The sequence below is a fragment of the Lolium rigidum genome, chromosome 2 (assembly GCF_022539505.1).
Source record: "Lolium rigidum isolate FL_2022 chromosome 2, APGP_CSIRO_Lrig_0.1, whole genome shotgun sequence".
Taxonomy (NCBI): Eukaryota; Viridiplantae; Streptophyta; class Magnoliopsida; order Poales; family Poaceae; genus Lolium; species Lolium rigidum.
The window spans coordinates 21,165,487-21,184,020 of record NC_061509.1 but is presented as its reverse complement, the minus strand read 5'-3'; the positions used below and the strand labels follow the sequence as shown (position 1 = coordinate 21,184,020).

At 45.4% G+C, this 18,534-nt stretch overlaps 3 protein-coding genes across 3 annotated transcripts; 2 read left to right on the top strand and 1 right to left on the bottom strand.

Moving 5' to 3' along the window:
• The first annotated feature begins 786 nt into the window (after positions 1–786).
• LOC124689323 (tyrosine N-monooxygenase-like) lies at positions 787–3,000 on the top strand. The gene is made up of 2 exons (XM_047222871.1): positions 787–1,800; positions 2,341–3,000. Exons 1-2 carry the CDS (start codon positions 787–789, stop codon positions 2,998–3,000), a joined length of 1,674 nt encoding a protein of 557 aa, XP_047078827.1.
• A 6,761-nt stretch (positions 3,001–9,761) lies between these two features.
• LOC124691408 (peroxisome biogenesis protein 16-like) lies at positions 9,762–13,474 on the top strand. Its single transcript, XM_047224690.1, has 8 exons — positions 9,762–9,841; positions 10,190–10,247; positions 11,631–11,829; positions 11,934–12,256; positions 12,365–12,630; positions 12,721–12,788; positions 12,881–12,942; positions 13,039–13,474. The coding sequence occupies exons 1-8, from the start codon at positions 9,773–9,775 to the stop codon at positions 13,098–13,100; spliced, it is 1,107 nt and encodes a 368-aa protein (XP_047080646.1). The 5' UTR covers positions 9,762–9,772; the 3' UTR covers positions 13,101–13,474.
• Positions 13,475–14,061: 587 nt separating this feature from the next.
• LOC124691407 lies at positions 14,062–17,473 on the bottom strand. Its single transcript, XM_047224689.1, has 5 exons — positions 15,874–17,473; positions 15,647–15,797; positions 15,392–15,539; positions 15,068–15,313; positions 14,062–14,670 (listed from the first exon to the last, which is right to left on the bottom strand). Exons 1-5 carry the CDS (start codon positions 17,471–17,473, stop codon positions 14,407–14,409), a joined length of 2,409 nt encoding a protein of 802 aa, XP_047080645.1. The 3' UTR covers positions 14,062–14,406.
• Positions 17,474–18,534: the final 1,061 nt, after the last annotated feature.

Genomic DNA, 18,534 nt, shown 5'->3' with positions numbered 1-18,534 from the left:
TAGGCCTACAAATTTCACAACAGTGTAAACCCCCCAAGCCGTAAAACATTTACACGATGGGTTGCCCACATTGAGGACAGACAACTGCAACGACCATTCCCCACATATTTGGCAACTAGAAATAAACAACCGTTGCTTAAATCCTCATCGGAGACATAGAGTTCGTCCGTTGTTCAGATCAGAAACCCGGAACGACTTGGTAAGCTCGCGAATTAGCCGCCCCTTTAGCTTGTTCAACTCACTATAAACTACTAGTAATAATCCTCCTACTAATTTAGGACTAGAACAATGCTAGTTCTTCCACAATTTCGCGCCTCGACTTAGAGGGTAGATTAAGGCAAATGTGAGTTTCATCCAGGCAGCTCATAATTATGTGTTGACTTTGATTTACACCAAAGAAAATGTCAATGAATCCCAACCCATTCATCATGTGCATCTGCTGGCATCGGCCGCCTGATGTCAGCATTAGAATCAGCCCTGTCCTTAGTTCCTTTTTTTTAAAGGGAACTGTCCTTAGTTCCTTACGCAGTTACGCTATGTGTTCTGATTTGTTCTTGGTATGGGATGCCAGCGTTCTGCTGCTCGATCGGCTGCTAGTTCGCGTCAAATCGAAGTACTTTGTTTGTCTTACTAATTAGATCTCGGCCGTAATCATTAGTACCCATTCGTACTCGTTGAATGGCGAAGATGTGTGGACTAACGTGGTGGCTTTATTTTCCCGCAAGTGGTTCAGCTCGACATGCGATACACGCTCAATCATTTCATGTCGATATAGGTAGGTTCAGAATGTACATAAATAGGGGCCTCGAGCTTGCGCAGACAGCATCAAGCAATCGCAAGCCAAGCTACACAATGCTGCAGGGAGCCTCCTCCTCGCTGTTAGTGCTGCTCGTCGTACTAACAACGATCACATACTACCTCGTCCAGAGGTTTAGGCCAAAGAGCCGATGCTCGTCGTCGGCGGCGCCGCTCCCACCCGGGCCTCAGCCGTGGCCGGTGGTGGGCAACCTGCCCGAGATGATACTGAATAAGCCGGCCGTGTTCAGGTGGATCCACCTCGTGATGAAGGAGATGGGCACTGATATCGCCTGCTTCCGGTTCGGCCGCGTCCACGTCATCTCGGTCACCTGCCCTAAGATAGCCATGGAGGTGTTTAAGAAGCAGGACGCCAACTTCGCGTCCCGTCCGCTCACCTTCGCCTCCAGTGCCGCCGGCGGCGGGTACAAGGAGGCCGTGCTCTCGCCCGTGGGCGACCAGTGGAGGAAGATGCGCAGAATGCTTGTCTCAGAGGTCGTCTCCCCGTCCCGCCACAGGTGGCTCCACGACAAGCGCGCCGACGAGGCCGACCATTTCACACGCTACCTCTACAACAAAATCGCTGGCGGCGGCGCCGCCGTGGACGTCAGGCACGTCGCGCGGCATTTCACCGGCAACGTCATCCGTCGGCTCCTCTTTGGTAGCCGGTACTTGGGAGAGCCACAGCCTGACGGCGGGCCGGGGCGGATGGAGCGGGACCAGATTGACGCCTCCTTCGCCGTCATTGCGGGCCTATTCTCGTTCTGCGTCAGCGACTACCTCCCGTGGCTAGTCGGCTTCGACCTCGACGGCCACGAGAAGATCGTCAAGGAGGCTAACGCGACGCTGGATAGGCTTCACGACACGGCCATCGACGAGCGGTGGAGGCAGTGGAAGACCGGCGAGAAGGAGGAGGTTGAGGACCTCCTCGACGTCCTCGTAACGCACAAAGACGGCGATGGCAACCCGTTGCTAACCATTGAGGAGGTCAAAGCACAGACCAAGGTAATCAGTCATAATAGTACATGAAAGCAAGTAAATAAATTATAACGATCGAACCTTTTTATCTGGAATTCTGAACGTGCATGCTGAACGAGGTTGACCGTCCCCATCGATCCTCTTAGGTAAGTAAATGATTTGAGATAGTACTAATCAATCTATCAGCACACTACGCGCGCCTTAGATTCCATTTTTGTTTGGAAATGACTAGTCCTTCCTGTTTTGTTCCAAGTCAGCTATCATGCGTATGTTTGACCTAATTTATATATTAATAAATATATTGGCTTCTAGAGTACTACTGAAATGTCAGCACACTATGTAGTATTTCATGATGTATTTAGTGATATTGATTTGTTAATGTAGACGTTGATATTTTTCTATGAGCTTGAACAAAATTAAAAATATTAACTTAGGGCTAACAATTTTTTTTTTTGGGATATGGTATTCTTGGCCAGTAACACATCTTCTCGTGGCGGTTGGCAGTCGTAGTTACCGAATGGCAACCCCAGTACTTACTTGTGTGCACTAAATGTGTGATTCATGCAGATCATAATATTAGCGGCGGTTGACAACCCGTCCAATGCCGTGGAGTGGGCTCTTGCGGAGATGGTGAACAACCCCGAGTTACTTCGGATTGCAGTAGAGGAGATGGACCGGGTGGTGGGTCGCGAGAGGCTTGTGCAAGAGACAGACATCCCACGGCTTAACTATGCCAAGGCGTGCATCCGCGAGGCATTCCGTCGGCATCCCGTTGATCCATTCAACTTGCCACATGTTGCACTTGCTGACACCACCGTTGCCGGCTACCGTGTGCCCAAGGGCAGCCATGTTCTCATAAGCCGGGTCGGCTTGGGACGGAACCCAACTGTATGGGACGAACCACACCTGTTCAAGCCAGAGCGCCACCTAGAAGATGGCGTGGAAGTGGTGCTCACGGAGAGTGAGATGCGGTTCATCTCATTTGGCATCGGACGTCGTGGCTGCGTCGCAACATCGTTGGGGACAGCCATGACCGTCATGCTCTTCGCCAGGCTCTTGCAGGGATTCACTTGGAGCAAACCATCTGAGGTGACGAGCATTGATCTTAGCGAGTCAAAGAACAATCTATACATGGCGAAGCCGCTGGTATTGCATGCTGAGCCACGCCTGCCGGTGCACCTCTACAATCTACATCCATACAAAAACATCCACCATCAGCCTTCTTGATATATTACCCTAGATTTATTGAGCCTGGGTGTAGAGGTCTCTAAAAGGAAGAAGTTTATCTTATTGTTAATAATCAGTCTATCTACTGAAAAGATTGTAGTATGTCACAAATTTATCTTGAAATTTTATTAGTGTTGTGGTAAAAAAATCAGGAACACAAATAATTTAGGAAAATAAAGGGCTAGACTCGAGCGCGGACATGTCCATATTTGCCCCATCTCCTGATGCACACACGTAGTTGCCACATATTTAGATGGTCGGTCCTGGCGACTTTCCAAGTGGCAAATATTTTTTTTATTGTCGCACACCATATATACTTGAAGACCCGATGACTAGCGATGCGTTCATTCTATGGAACTAATTAATATACTCAGGTTTGCTCTAAAATTCCAACTAGTAGTGTGAATCTTTCCGCTCCCTGGAAGTTGCGAGGGAGATTCGATTGTGGGCCCTCTGGCAATTTCCAATTGCAGTTTTAAAACAATGTCATTCACCGTACACTCGAAGTTCCGACAGCTGGTGAGGCATTTGCTCTATGGAACTAAAAATCTTAAGTTTGCTCAGTATATTATTATAATTTTTAATCTAATGCCAAATATGTGTTGTTATTCTCATAATTTAATAAAATGTGGAAATCATGCATGAGTTTCAAGGCCGGATTAACTGAGCACTAAGAAAATCACAACTGAATTAATGGAAATTGGGAAAACAAGTATTTTCTCGTACTATTGGAACAATGTTTAAGAATGGAATGAACACAGTCCTAACGGAAACATTCAATTAAGGGTGTATCTATGTCTCAGTTGACTGAGATTTTCTAAAGTCTCTGTCAACTTAGAAAAGTGCAACTGAAGTTTAATTAAAGAAAAGTGCAACTCAGTTTAGTTGCACATTTCTGGCAGAAAAATGCAACTGAAGCACTTCAATTAATTCGTCGGGAGAAACACATAGTATGAGCTTGGTACTTTATATGCGTAGAAACAGCTCACAAGGAAAAGACACGACGCTCGGCGTAATCTTTCGTCTTGCACTTGCATTTCACAACCTCCATGGTGTCAAGGTCAACAGAGAACAGCCATGTCTTGGTTGTTAGAGCGAGGATGGCAGACGTCATGCCGGCGGCGACAATCTCCAAATCACCGCCGCAAAAGTACTCCTCCTTGTACCCTGGGAGACCTTTGGCAGCCTCGATCAGCTCGAGGATCTTCCGAAGCACCCACACGCCGGCACCATCGCCGTAGATTGGTTTGTCAAAGACACGGAGGATACTACCCTGCAAGCTGATGACAGTCGTGTTCCTGCTGTCCCGGCGGACGATGACTCGCACGGTCGACGCCCGGACGAGGTCCGGCAACTCGATGGTACCGAACACGTCGTCAAATCTCAGCAACGATGACCCATCGCCGTCGTCGGTGAAGAAGTACAGAGAGCAGGCGTTAATTACGGCCGACGAAACGCAGCGAGCTCGCGCCGCGAACGTGCAAACGTGTTGGGCTCTTGGTGACGCGCGCACCAGCCGGGCTCCCTGCTGCCCGAATTCTTCATGTGCCGGCGGTAGTCCAAGACGCAGGCGGTCACGGCGCCCATATCGTCGTGAGGCAACCCGTCGAGCTCCTCGTAGAGCATGCAGGTCACCCTGAACTCTGACATGGTAGGCTGCCCCCCACCACCGGCTACTGACGCCGGCGCAGGCGGTGAGCAGACGGCGAGGTCCGGGAAGCTGCGCCGCCTCAACCGGGCGGTCGTCTTCTTCCATGAGGAGCAGGATGCTGGCGTCGCTGTCCGCGACCTCCCACGCGCTGCCACCGCCGCTGGGGAGGAAGTCGAGGGAGAAGTGGTGGCTATCGACGACGTCGCCGAGCGCCGCGGTTGGCAAGGACGGGACGAAGATGGGGCCGTTTGGCGGGGATGTCCGGTTGTAGTAGTTCCCGGCTGTTGACGTGTACAAGTAGATTGTATAGCCCTTTCCATCCGTTCGGATTTTTGGTTTAAGTGGCTAGTGCATGAAGCTTAACATGGTATCAAAGCCCGAGGTCTCGAGTTTAAATCCTAGCTTTCACAATTTATTCTAAAAAATCCCCGCGGCCTCCTACCGTGTGTATCCGGCCTTCTGCTGCCTCTTTGCCTCTCTACACGTGTTGACTTATCTTCTCGTCTTTCCGTCACACGTGAGAGGGGGTGTTGACGTGTATAAAGTAGATTGTCTTTCCCTTTTCCATCAGTTCGGACTTTGGGTTCAAGTGGCTAGTGCATGAAGTTTAACATGGTATCAGAGCCCCAGGCCCGGTACCGCCGGCCGGAGTCGTTGGTGTGGACCAGCAAGCGGGTGTACGCGGTGATGTGCCGGCGCCACCGCTTGCACGTGGCGGCGGCACGGACGGCCGTCACGGGCGAGCTGACGCGCCAGAGGAGATCAGCGGGGATGTCGTGGAGCGTCGTCGCCGGCGGCGGCATCTTCCTATCGTCATTGCCTGTTTTCAGATTGTGTGTGCGTTGCTGTCCTACTGTTCCGGCTGGCTCGGTCCTACGAAGTGAACGTGCCGCGTGCGGCCTCCGGGTACTCCACGTACCAGCTCCGGTTGGAGATGCGCACGGTTTGGTTTGGGTTGGAAATCGATCAAAATCTACCGGACGGAGCCGGCCATTCCGTTCCGTCGAACAGCAGGTCGGAGCGGTTCTGGTTAACCAAAGGAAGACAACCACCTAAAACCCTGACCTAATCTTGTAGAAAAATACTATTTCTAATAAAACCTCCACCCATTGATCGGTTTTCCACCCCTCCTAGCACCGGCAAGGCCGGACGGAGGAGGGGGAACCGATCTGTGATGGAGCAGGAGGTGGAGGCGGAGGCTATGTTTCTTTCAAGCGGTGGCACAAACACGATACTTCTGCAAGCGCCAATGAGCGGATGAGCTGGAGGGGCTTATCCAGGGCGTCGAGTGGCGAAAGACGGAAATAATTTGAGGCAAGGGGACTCCAAAAATTATGCATATACGAAAATAGTCCGGAGGCATTAATGCTATATATGATTCTAACACGGTCACTTGGTATAATAAAAATAGAAATATATTTGAGTATAAGCAGAACTTAAAAACTAAACCAAAAATGAAGCTTTAATGATCTATAGAATTCATGGGCAATGGAAAAGCACAGTCACTTTTTACTGGTTCTTTGGTAATTTTATCGTTCAAGTCTTCAAGTAATCAAGAAGCCGCTGTGGACATATTGTTGCACAACTCCGTTTTGATGATCTTTGTTGGCGAGAAAGCCTTTTCAATTGTTGGCGTAAGACGAGAAATTGCATTCATATTGAACTTACAAATTAAGCCTATTGAGTCAACACAAGAGAAGTTCTAAAGCAACTTCCAAGATAGTTCATTAAATCGAGATTCAAAATCATAGGCAATTGAGTCTATAGCAGCATAGAAGGTGTCTGCGCTGTAAAATATTAGTAGTGAAGCTTCCCCTCTTCGATTTCTCTCATTTTGTTACCATTTTATCATACTTAGGATTGTGATGGCACTTTATGCGCAAATAGACATCTTTAAAGGCTCTGGACCATCATTTTTCCAACTGAGCAAACATGTTCTCACATCCTTAAACAAAACATTGATTGAACTAATATGATTATTATTTTAAATCAGTAAAATATATGAATCCAAAGTATAACTTAGAACATAAACCATTGTATATCTAGAGCTAGTTTCAGCCATAGCCCGTAAGCTAGGAAAAATACCCTAAAGTACTCCTTAAATACACCACCTACAAAAATATTTAGAGTCAGATTTTGTTAGATTGAGAATTAGATACTGTAAAACAAAAAAAGTTGGTTTCCATGCTTCCGATTTAAAATTGGTTCCGCGCAGTATTTACAAAAACAAGCATATCTTTTATACGAAGTCCGTTTGTGAGCGTATACCACATAAACAGTGACAGAGGAGCCGATATGGCAAGCTATGGCATTTTCCATATAACTTATTTTTACCATACGTGTTAGATTGACTAAAGTATTATGAGTGACGTCTCATGAATGTTCTTTAGTAAACAACCAAGTATGAGTTATGGAACTCAAATTTTTTATGTCCCCTTGGTCTATTGTTTTGACTTTCGCCATACCAAAATTCGTTCTCCGTAATTGCACTCAAACTATTCAGGAAAAAACGCATGCATCTGACTCAAGGTAGAAGGACTGCCCTACCTTGCCTTACTGATATCTTCTCCCATTGACGTCGTCGTCCACCGTAGTTCCGCCCGATGATCCATGCATGAAGAAACTTGCGCGGACGTACGCATTGTTGGTCTGGCTTCGTGGCCTTGTGGTCGTCGACTTGCTTTACCTGGCCATCAACGGCACCTGCTACCTGCACTGCACCGCCGTTCCTCAGCAGCAGGTCCGCCACCGTGGCGATGTGAGTACTTCAAGCTTCCCGTCACCAATAACCAAAGTCTGTCATGAATGGTGACCCTGAACGCCAGAGAGAGACGGAGGTCTGGTGAAAACGCTGACGAAAGAGGAAAACACTTTGAGCAAGAACGTAGCAGAATTTGGGAACAAAACAAAGAACCGGTGCTAAAGGATAGTAACACGAACCGGTGCTAAAGGATCTACCGCGGCAGGAAAATGCTTCAAAAGGCTGCCGTGGCAGAACCCGCTACCGGTGCCATTTTTTATCCAATTTGTTTTCTAATTATTTTCCGCTCCCTCTTTTCTTCTATTTTTTTTCTTCGGAATTTCTAGTATTTTAGTTATTTGACAAGTTTAGTCTCTAACTACACTTAATCTCTACTCAAATTACTTACTTGTGGTCCTACTTCCCGCTCGGTCACCCATCCTCCCACTACTACAGCACTAGCAAGCTTAACTTCCGAGTTCCTTCTCATCCCGCTTCCAAGTGCTTCGCGCACATATTATTGATAGTAGTACCATATCAATCCTTTCAAATATTGGTCACGATATCACACTTCTTTATTGTTTGAATTCCAACTAATTCTTTTAACAAACAAAAGTAATGATGTAATAATAATCCTGAATAAATAAATAAACAATACATTTTTTATTTTTTTAAATTTAATTTTTTATTAAAATAAAAAAGAACCCGAAAATCTAAAAATTGGCTAATCTTTATGGTTAATTAATAGTTATCTTTATGCATGAAGGAATTATTAATTTAAATTTTTTTAAAAATATAAAATCCTGAATTTCTCAGAAAAAATAAAATTTTCCTGCTTTCGTATTTTCATTTGGAATTTTGAGAATCTAAAAATTGGCTCACCGGGTAAATCCAGGTGAATTTTACAAAGCTAAAAACAGCGATCCACGGGGGGAGGGAGGATGTGGAGTGCGTGGGGAGCAAAAAAACCATTTACGCCGGTTCGTGCCACGAACCGGTGCTAAAGGTCCCGCACGAACTTGTGCTAAAGCTCTGGCCTCTCGAACCGGTGCTAATGCACCCTTTAGTCTTAGTTCGTAGCCCATCCGGTGCTAAATCTCCGACAGCTCTAAACATAAGCCATGTTTTGAGAGTTATTTATTTTGCACTAGTCCCGCAGAACGAATTATGCCCGTGGAAATTTGAGAAGCAATGTACTCCCTCCCTCCCACCATAGGTGGATAAATTCATTTTTTAATAAAATTGAGACACTTTTTGTGGGACGAAGAGAGTATTGTTGATCAAAAGTGTAGATCGAGTTGCATGCTCTAGCCAATTCAATCAAAAGACCGATCTAATGGAGGAGGACTAGACAATTATATTCAATACCTCCCCTCACGGTCGGTGGGCCTTTTTTTTAGATCTCGCATGAGCCTTGAACATGTATCTCCTTGGATTTTTTTTAGAGAAGCCGCAAATATTTATTTTAAATACTGCGTTAGTTAGGATTTTAACCCAGTAGCTTTAATACCATGTGGAATTGCATGCTCTAGCCAGTTCAACTAAAAAACCAATTTGATGGAGGAGGACTAAACAATTATATTTAATAAAAAGATATATTTACACAAACGTTTTTATGTACACATTTTTTTGTTTAAAAGTATGGCCATCTTGAATCCATACAAACAATAAATGAAAAATGCCCGGCATATATTTGGTTAACAAAATGATCATGCTTTCTCACATGTGTTATGGTAACAACGCAACTTTGAAAGAGGAAAAAAAGACCTAATGTAAATGATAATTCAACTTTAATCAGTCTAATTTAAATAATAAGGTCCAAGGGTCTTACATGGGAAACGAAATTCTCCATCGAGCATGCAAGCTTTTGGTCAAAGTTTTGTGGATTCACACTTCACTTCATAGCATTATTATATCCGACATTCTCCCCATGAATTCAAGGTTTGGAAGTCAGATTTTTGTATACTGCAACTCATTTTTCGTACCAAATTAGACTCCATCTGTCCTAAATTACTTGTTGCAGATTTGTTATGATGTGTTTTAGTGTATAAATAATATGAATCTGGATAAATCTACGATAATTAATTTGATAAATAAATACTCCTATACAAGAAGAACAACGCTCACTGACTGCGGGTCCCACTAGTTGGGTTCCTAGCGGGTATATACCTCTTCCCGAGCAGTGGAGCCAGAAACCGAAATAAATCCCCACACCGGTCGCCGTGGCCGGCCACCGCGATTCACAGCCGCCGTCCGCCGCCGCCGATCAGACGTCTCCTCACGTTCGCACGCTCGCGAGCTAGTGCGGTACTGTCGCCACCGTCTTCATCTTCTTCTTCTTCGCCTAGCTCCTCCAGGAGGCGCCGGTCGTCGCCGTGGCCATGGACGCCTACAAGCTCTGGGTGCGGAAGAACCGGGACCTCGTCCGCTCCCTCGAGTCGCTCGCCAACGTAACCTCCTAACCCATACCCCCGACCACCTTCTCCTCCTCCTTCAGTTACGCGCGCGCAATCGCTTCCTGCGGTCCACGGGAGCTCCTGATCCCTAATCCGCGTGGTTGGTCGATACTTCAATCGTATGATTTGGCGGTTGGGTAGGGCTGCTAGCCTGGTGTTGCGCAAATTCGTGTGGTTCGGCTGCTTCCTGGCTCTGCAGACCACAAAAGGGGATTGAATTCCGCAGTATTAACTATATCGAATTCCAATTTGGTTCTGCTATGTAGAGTCCTTAGGATCGTGAATTGCGGTCGCAAGAGGCTGGGCTGTGAGTTTGCTTATGTTTGCTTGAAATCCTTGCAGGGGGTGACGTGGATACTCCCTGAGCGCTTTGGCAACTCCGAGATCGCGCCGGAAGCAGGTGCCGTCAGTCCTTCAATATGTGTTGTAGCATTTAGTTCCACCGCACGGTTTTTTATCTGAATCTTCTATCACCAGTTTACATGTTTACTTGCTGTCTCATGGTGTTTGTCCTTTGAGAAGTACTGAATTGAAGTGTCTCATGGTTAGCAACCGTGAATGTTGAAGTGTCTCATGGTTAGCAAATGCGAATGTTCAAGTGTCTATTGTGTGTTTGTCAGAGAAAAAATATGGTCTGTCGATAACGGTTTGCTGAAATGAATATATTTTGAACTGCTAGAAAGTATAATGCACCATAATAATTGTGATCAAAGAGGTGTGTGTGTGTGATGTAAAGGTACTGACTTGTGATAGGCTAAAATGTGAAATTCTAAATGTGAGATGTAAAGGCAAGTGTGGATGGACGTTACCATGAGCCTTTTGTGCTTCAGGAGTGGAATGTGATCATTACAATTTTCGGAGTCGAGATAATCTGTTTCATACACCCAGTACACATTTGTAGTTATCGTAAACTGTTAAAAACCCATATTAGGTTAGCTTTTTGAGGTATTATGATAAAAAATATTATTCATTACTGTCAGCTTTCTGATCATTTTGTGCATCTATGCAAGTTCCTGAGATGGCTTTAGCAATAAGTGATGAAACATGATGTAGAATTTCTTTTTCGTCATCAAGTGGCGCAGTTGGCTAAAAACTTCTGCACCATACTTGAAATAGGAGATTTTCAGAAATTTCCAGTGTATAATTTTGCGGATGTGGGGTGCACCCCATTGTTTGCTCAAAAATTGAGAAGATTGTCCTTGCGACCTTGACCATATATACCATTTCCCTCAACCTTGTAAAATGATCTCATTATTTGTACGTAATTATCTACTCCTAGTGAAAATGTATTTACACCGGTGTATAATGTATTATGCCGAAGCACATTTGCTCGCTACTCCTGAACCTGGCTACTTACCTAGCAAGTTACTGTATTACTAATCTGAAAAATAACATTTAGCTTGACCATATATACCATTTCCCTCAACCTTGTAAAATGATCTCATTATTTGTACGTAATTGTCTAGTGAAAATGTATTTACACCGGTGTATAATGTATTATGCCGAAGCACATTTGCTCGCTACTCCTGAACCTGGCTACTTACCTAGCAAGTTACTGTATTACTAATCTGAAAAGTAACATTTAGCTTAGCCCGTTAACTAGCTATAATCTTTCCAAGGTCACATGAGAAGCAAAACCATTTGCTGAGTAAGTAAGCGTGTATACACTAAGATAGGAAGCTGACTTCTATAATATACTTGTTTGCTTTTATTGTATAAGAAGCTGTTGAGAGCTATGAGCTTGATAATTTGACATTAATGTGTCTTTGCTTTTTCTGAACAGTATATGCACTTCTTGGCATTGTAAGTTCTGTCAACCAGCATATAATTGAGACGCCAAACGATGGTCAGGAGCAATCTATCCCATGGCCTCTTGTTGTATCTATACTCAAAGATGCGGAGGCAGTTGTCGAGGTTGCCGCCCAGCACTTTGTTGGAGATGATCGCAAGTGGGGCTTCCTGGCTGTTACAGAGGCAGTGAAGTAAGGCAATCACTTATGCATTCTTTTTCTGGGTTGCATATCTGATACTGCGATGCATTTCTAGCTTGGTTCAGACAAATGACAAATATTCTGCAACATTTCAGAGCATGTGTCAGATTAGCCGCTTTCAGGGAGAGTGGCTACAGGATGCTCTTACAAGGAGGGGAGGTGGAAAATGAAGAGGAGGATATTGTTGCAGACAATCATGGAGTCAAAAGTAACGTAGTGCCAGTCATCTATCCGATGAATGGACATGCCCAAAATGGCCATGAGATAGGGTCGAATGGTCTGGATGGAAAACCTGGATTTATATCTAAGAGTCTCGAGGGAAGAGCAGTAGCTGCTTTGAACAAGTTTGGCCAGAATGCAAAGATGATGTCAGATCCCATGTGGATGACCAGACTCCAACCTACTCCTGTTCTACCTGGTAATTTTTTTTTACATAAACTATTTTAGTTCTCACATTGCATTCCATTAGTTTACTTATGGGATTATACTTCCTTCTACACTGACTTATATGTTATGCGCTGTGCAGTGATGGAAGTTGAGAAGCCAACTTTGGCAACTATTTGGTCTTCTAAAGGGGTTTCTGGGCGCCTATTCATGTTGGGGGAAGCCGTCCACATATTCAGACCACTTGTCTACGTCCTTATGATCAGGAAGTTTGGAATCAAATCTTGGACCCCGTGGTTAGTGTCATTAGCTGTGGAGATCACAAGCCTTGGCATTCACTCACATGCAACAGATCTAAATCATAGAGCCGGGAAAGTTCATCATCTCTCATCTGCTGAGAGGGATGAGGTGAGATGGTTTCGGTTCTATAATTGTTTATTTTTTTGTCTGGTTCTCTGTTGCTGAACAGGCTGTTTTTCTTTGGATCAATTCCATCAGTTGAAAAGGCGAAAGATGATGTGGGCCCTTTACGTCATGAGAGATCCATTCTTCGCCAACTACACCAAGTAACCAACATTACACCCTGATATGATAATGTGCCGACTCTTGATTTGATTTTCCCTTTTATGCCCATGCTTACACTTGAGAATCCTAACAGGCGCCACCTCCAGAAAGCTGAGAAAGTGCTGAATCCAGTGCCGTTGGTTGGTTTCCTCATAGGTATGTAAACATTCTCCATATCTGGGCATTTCAGTCCTATGGAAACTTAGAGAGGCATCATTCTGTAATAAGCTTTACATGCTCAATTTATTGCAGGTAAACTTGTGGAGCTGGTGGAGGGGGCTCAGTCGCGGTATACGTACACATCAGGCTCATAAAGGAATTGGTTTAAGTGTGTGCCAGCCTTCGCCGGAGAGCTTCGTTGCTGATTTGCCATGGTGGACCTTTGCTGGTTGGTGGGTTTTGTTTGTTTTTGTAGATGAGGATTTCAATCGAACCCTGTCTGTGCATTGCCATTTCCTGGCCAGATCTGGCAACTGTCTTCTCAAGACATTGGCTACTAAGTTGCAGCCACATAACCTCTCCTGTGGGGGCAGCTGGGAAGCTTTACTATATAGTAGTATATCAGTGTAATGCTACGTACGGATAGACATGCAGTGATACCATGTATGTACCAAAAAGAAGTGGAAAACCATGATAAATTCTTCAAGGAAACTCATACTTTGTGATGCTAATTGATGTTATTCTACCTCGCTGTATGCTATCACATTGGTCTACTGTTGAGCATTTACTGGAAAGAACTGAACTGAATTCCTTTTGTTGGTGATGAATGTCCCATATTATGGTCAATGTCAACTCAGAAGCGTATTTGGGTTAGCTTGGATCATGCTTTGGTTGGGGATGTCCATAAGGCTCTTCAGATTCAGAGATTGTGAATTGTTGAACTTTCAAATTAACATTGTAATTCTTATATGTTCGTGAAATTTGCAAGATTCAGAATCCCAATTTGTATCCTCAAAATGTTGAATCAGGTAAGTACATGCATAGAATGGATAATCTAAGGCCTCCTTTGATTTATAAGATTTGTATAGAAATTATGTAGAATTTGAATCATATGAGAAAATTTCCTACACAAATTGTTCGATTCATAGATACATATCCTATAAGAACTAATTCTATAGAAATCTTATAGCGTAAATCCTATAGGAAAGAAACATTAGGTCATGCCTCTTTTTTTTTTGCTACAATTGAACACATTTCATCTTCTCATAGGATTCAAGTAGGTATGATATTCTAATCCTTCTTATGATTTTCCTATCCGATGAATCAATAGAGTCCTAAAGATGAAAAAGGCAGTATTATAATTGCAACATGCATCTATCTACACATACAAGTATGTTCCAGCTCGACAGCTATGAGCAATGTAATATCACAGCAGTAACTGGATTTGGAAATGTAGAAAAATAACCACATTTTCAAACGATCGCAGCCAGTCTACCGTTGTCCTAAAATATTCATGGAAGAGGTGACACGCAGTATCCAACAGAGGCTGAAGAAAGGCTTTTCCTGAGCTAGGGAGCTGGCTGGACAGCTTCATGTAACTTGCTTTTTTTCCTGTACAAATCTTTACATACAAAATTAACAGCATGTAATTCGCCTACTGTTTTCCCCTAAAACAAAATATCACAGGCGTGCAACAGTTCTGTTCAGGCTCAGCTCAACTCCGCCTGTAGAACGAGCATTCTTCGCGTTATTGCGAGATTCACGAATATTAGCTTGAGAGCTTAAATAGGATAGGGACTGCAACCACGAAACAAGCACGGGCTTCCGTATAACATCATCAGAATCTGCGACACTGGCATGCATGTCATCAAGGAGCACATCCTGGCCTTCCTTTGGTAGCCAAGTGACAAATTCTGCCAGCTCCTTGAGTAGATAAGAGAATGACTGCAAAAAATAAAATAAAAGGGTGTTTCAGGAATAGTATCTGCAAAGACTTACTACAGGTAGCAGTGATGCAAACTTAGTTAGAAATCACCTCAAAAGAAAACTTAGTTAGAAATCATGGGAGTTATGTGAACTGACATCAACCACCAATGGTCCAAGATATATCTTTACAGCAATTAAGTCAGCACATAAAAATACTCAACATGATAGTGCTATGGGAGAAAGGTTGGTTTGTGTTTCCAATTTTCCACTATTCTGTGTTAATGAAAAAATTGTCCTCGAAAATTGATTACCCATTTTTCTGAATGTCATAAAGGACATAACCACCTACTCATATTTCAGAAAGTTACTGTTCTACACACCATCAGAAAATACAAACGCTGTGATCTCATCTTACCTGAATATCGACAAGGAAGATGAGCCGCAGCAACAAGTCTGACATTTTCTTACAAGGTTCTGTGCTCTCTTCCCATGACCTCCACAAGGATCTGTCCTGAACCATCGCAGTACTGCAAAGATCCTTAGCTTTCACAACAAGGCTATGTACACAGAAAAGAATGGCAGGGCTCTTTGCAGGAAGGTGCCGAACAAGTGCTACAACTCCTGATGCTAATCCTTCGAATGGGGTTACCCCAGGGTAAACCTATTAAATGAGAAAAGTAGAAAAAAAATGTGAGTGTTCAGGAAAAGAAGATTTGAAGAATGGTACCAATTAAACTACCTCCAGAGATCTCCCAATATAGTCAAAGGCAAGTTGCTCTTTCAAAGCTTCTCGATCATCCTGGTCAGCCTCAGTACCAGATGACAGGAATGATACCATCACCGAGTGTGCAGCACGTGTTACTTTTTCGTTCGAGTGTTGTATATATCTGATATTTTGTATTAAGGGGACAATTTTGTATATTAAATATCAAGATAACCAAATAATAAAAACAAATAACAAGACATAAATAGTAGAGTTGTCTGTAAAGGATACAGGAACATGACCGGAGCTACTTTATCCCGAATTATGTGAGCTGGAATGAGGGAAATACAAGTAGGCATAACTCGCAGATAAAACAATATGCGTGATGTCTGGACCTCATCCATGTAACAGGTATATCTTGTTTCATCCATGGTTAGTAAATCTACAATATACCAAAGATCTATTTTAATCAACAGTTGCAAGTACATCCAAGCAATCAAATGAGGAATTTTCATAACCTGGTTTGCTTGTCAACTCAGAACATGAAGGCATTGACTCAACGAACAAAGCAGCGGCCGCCGCATTCTCCTGATTGACAATGACAGCACGCTGGATTGCTTCAGTGTACTCAGGAAGACGCACACGTCTCAGATGTTCCACACAAGAGAACGCGGCCAAGATCCTAACGGCAACCTCTGGCTGGAACCCCCCTGAGGAGTTTGCATCCAGCCTGTGTTTCGTGACCTCTGCTGCAAACACCACAATCATAAAAAATACTGCATCGGCAATCTTATCGATCTCTCTGAGCAAATCCTTCCGTTTCGTCTGGTACAGCAACACTGCTGCACGAAGATGATGATACAGCTCCTGTGCATATTCACATACACGAGTTTCAACATAATCTTTAGCCTTCTGATCAGCAAACGAATACTGACTGCACAGCACCCCTGTCACCGGTCCTGCCTCGCTGAAAAGGATGCTATCCTGGTGTTGCTTAACCCGGTCCTTGAGAAGCTCGGCAGAAGTTCCATCTGGGATCTCAATTGACATCCTAAGCAGATGTGGCAGAGGGAGGAGCTCCTCCAGCAGCGCCATGGAAACACACTGCAACACCGACTCATGATACGCTACCTGCCCGCACCGTGTCAAGCCCAACGCGATACACTGAAGAAGGACACGGCGAAGATCATCACCATGTCTCCTCCCTTCTTCACTCGCCCTCTCAGCCGCGAAACGGATGGTCCGTTCAGGCGCCTCCTTCAACTTTGGATCAAAATCCAACCGGAGCCTCACGGCAGAAACCCTCAACGCCCGCAGCGCACCGCAGGCCGCCATCACCACCGGGAACAGCACGTAGCCCTGGCTCTCGCAGTTTTCCGGCGAGACTATCTCCAACAGAACCTGAACCTTGCGCATCCTCCTCGACTCGACGAACCCCATGACCAGCCACTCCACCAGTTTAAGCACCCTGATACCAACACCTAGGTTCCCGACCCTCCCGCAAATCCTAACCAGGGAGCCAATGATCCCCCGAAAGCGCAGCTCGTCTGCACTTGCCAGCGCGTAACCGATCCCAGCGAGCGCCAGGTGATCAATACCATCGCAGCTCTCGCCGCCCTGCTCCAAATCCTCCAGAATGCGGCTGACAGCCACAACAGGATCGTGGTCACTGCCCCTGCTGGGGGTCCCTGAGCTGGAATTGATGGGGGAAGTCTTGGAGCTCTTGGCGGTGGAGAGCGCGCCGAGGAGGAGGAGTCGAGGGGCGAGGGGGAGGGAGGAGAGGGGGAGCGAAGAGGAGGTGAGGAGATGCGGGGCGGTGGCGAGCAGCGGGGCGACGAGGCGGGGGTGGAGCGAGAGGAGCGGGAGGAGCTGCTCGAGGTGCGCCGAGCTGAGGCGGAGCGAGCGGCGGTGGAGGTGGAGGGTCTCGAGGGCGGCGAGGGTGGGCGGAGAGGAGGAGGATGGAGTGGCGCTGCGGAGTTGCGACCACGCGGAGAGGATGGCGGCGGGGGAGGGAGGATGGGGAGGTGGCGCGGGGGGCGCGAAGGTGAGGGACTCGAGGAGGTCGGCGAGCGGCGCCGCGGCGGCGGCCGGCGGCGGGAGATTGGTCGGCGTTGACATGGGTGGGGCTTTGTGGATTGCAATTGGAAACTGACACGACGATGCCGACGACGCCGCTACTCTGCTCTCTTCAAGTTGAGAGGACTCTGGAGAAACCAGAGCAGCACAAATGAGTCCACTTGCATTAGTTGCATTTCATGCTTAAATTTAAATTAACTTTTTTTATTGAAATTTGCATATTTGAACAAATTTTATTTGGAACTTAGGGGTGATCACTTCCGGCAAACATGAGCACTTGTCAGCGTGTCGACGTCTGGAGAACCAGGACTGAACTAAAGGACTTAGGGTTCCAAGGATATTCGCTTACATATGACAATAGACGTTGGGGGAATGCAAATGTTAAAGTGAGACTAGAGCGGGCAATAGCCGATGATTGGTGGTGGGATATCTAGACAGATGCTTCGTGGTACACTTAGTGTCACCCTGTCCATTGCCCCATGTTGATCAAGCTAACACGGGAGGTAATATCGTCGCCGATGCACAAGTGTAAGAGATATGAAGTGGGAAAGATAGCAAGCACTTCGAAAGGTGGTGGCAAAATGCATGGCGTGAAGTAGGGGCAAAATTTGATGTAGGAGAGGTGTGGCGCTAAGAAAGGTCATGGCTGTGTTGCATGTGTGGGGAGGATGTAAGTACGGGAATGGTACTAGGGAGCTATCCTGCATGAAATGGAAATTGGAGGATCTATATAAGGAAAATGCACTGATGGAGATCATACGTGGACCTATGGATGATATGAATGAGTTACTATACCGAGAAGAGATGTTGTGGCTTCAACGGTCTCGGATTGCATGGTTGAAAGAAGGAGATCGGAACACTAAATTTTTCCATCGTAAGGCGGTGTGGAGGGCAAGGAAAATATCTTATCGAACCAATAAAAGACCAAGACGGTGTGGTGCAGGACACCCCAAGCGAGATGGAACATATGTCAACATCCTATTTTCAGTCGGTCTACACACGTGATCCATATCTCTACAGCCAACACCAGTGGTCAGTTTGGTTGGGGAGGTGATATCGGAGGAGATAAATGAGAACTTATGTAAGCATATTTCAGAAAAGGA

Excerpts from the sequence above, each read along its gene's own strand:
- LOC124691407 (XM_047224689.1), bottom strand. The coding sequence starts at position 17,473 with ATGTCAACGCCGACCAATCTCCCGCCGCCGGCCGCCGCCGCGGCGCCG. Across the intron at positions 15,798-15,873 it reads TGAGTTGACAAGCAAACCAG|ATTTACTAACCATGGATGAA; the intron begins GTTATGAAAATT and ends GGTATATTGTAG. Across the intron at positions 15,314-15,391 it reads ATATTGGGAGATCTCTGGAG|GTTTACCCTGGGGTAACCCC; the intron begins GTAGTTTAATTG and ends CTCATTTAATAG.
- LOC124691408 (XM_047224690.1), top strand. The coding sequence starts at position 9,773 with ATGGACGCCTACAAGCTCTGGGTGCGGAAGAACCGGGACCTCGTCCGC. Across the intron at positions 12,257-12,364 it reads ACCTACTCCTGTTCTACCTG|TGATGGAAGTTGAGAAGCCA; the intron begins GTAATTTTTTTT and ends TGCGCTGTGCAG. Across the intron at positions 12,789-12,880 it reads TTCTTCGCCAACTACACCAA|GCGCCACCTCCAGAAAGCTG; the intron begins GTAACCAACATT and ends GAATCCTAACAG.
- LOC124689323 (XM_047222871.1), top strand. The coding sequence starts at position 787 with ATGTACATAAATAGGGGCCTCGAGCTTGCGCAGACAGCATCAAGCAAT. Across the intron at positions 1,801-2,340 it reads AGGTCAAAGCACAGACCAAG|ATCATAATATTAGCGGCGGT; the intron begins GTAATCAGTCAT and ends TGATTCATGCAG.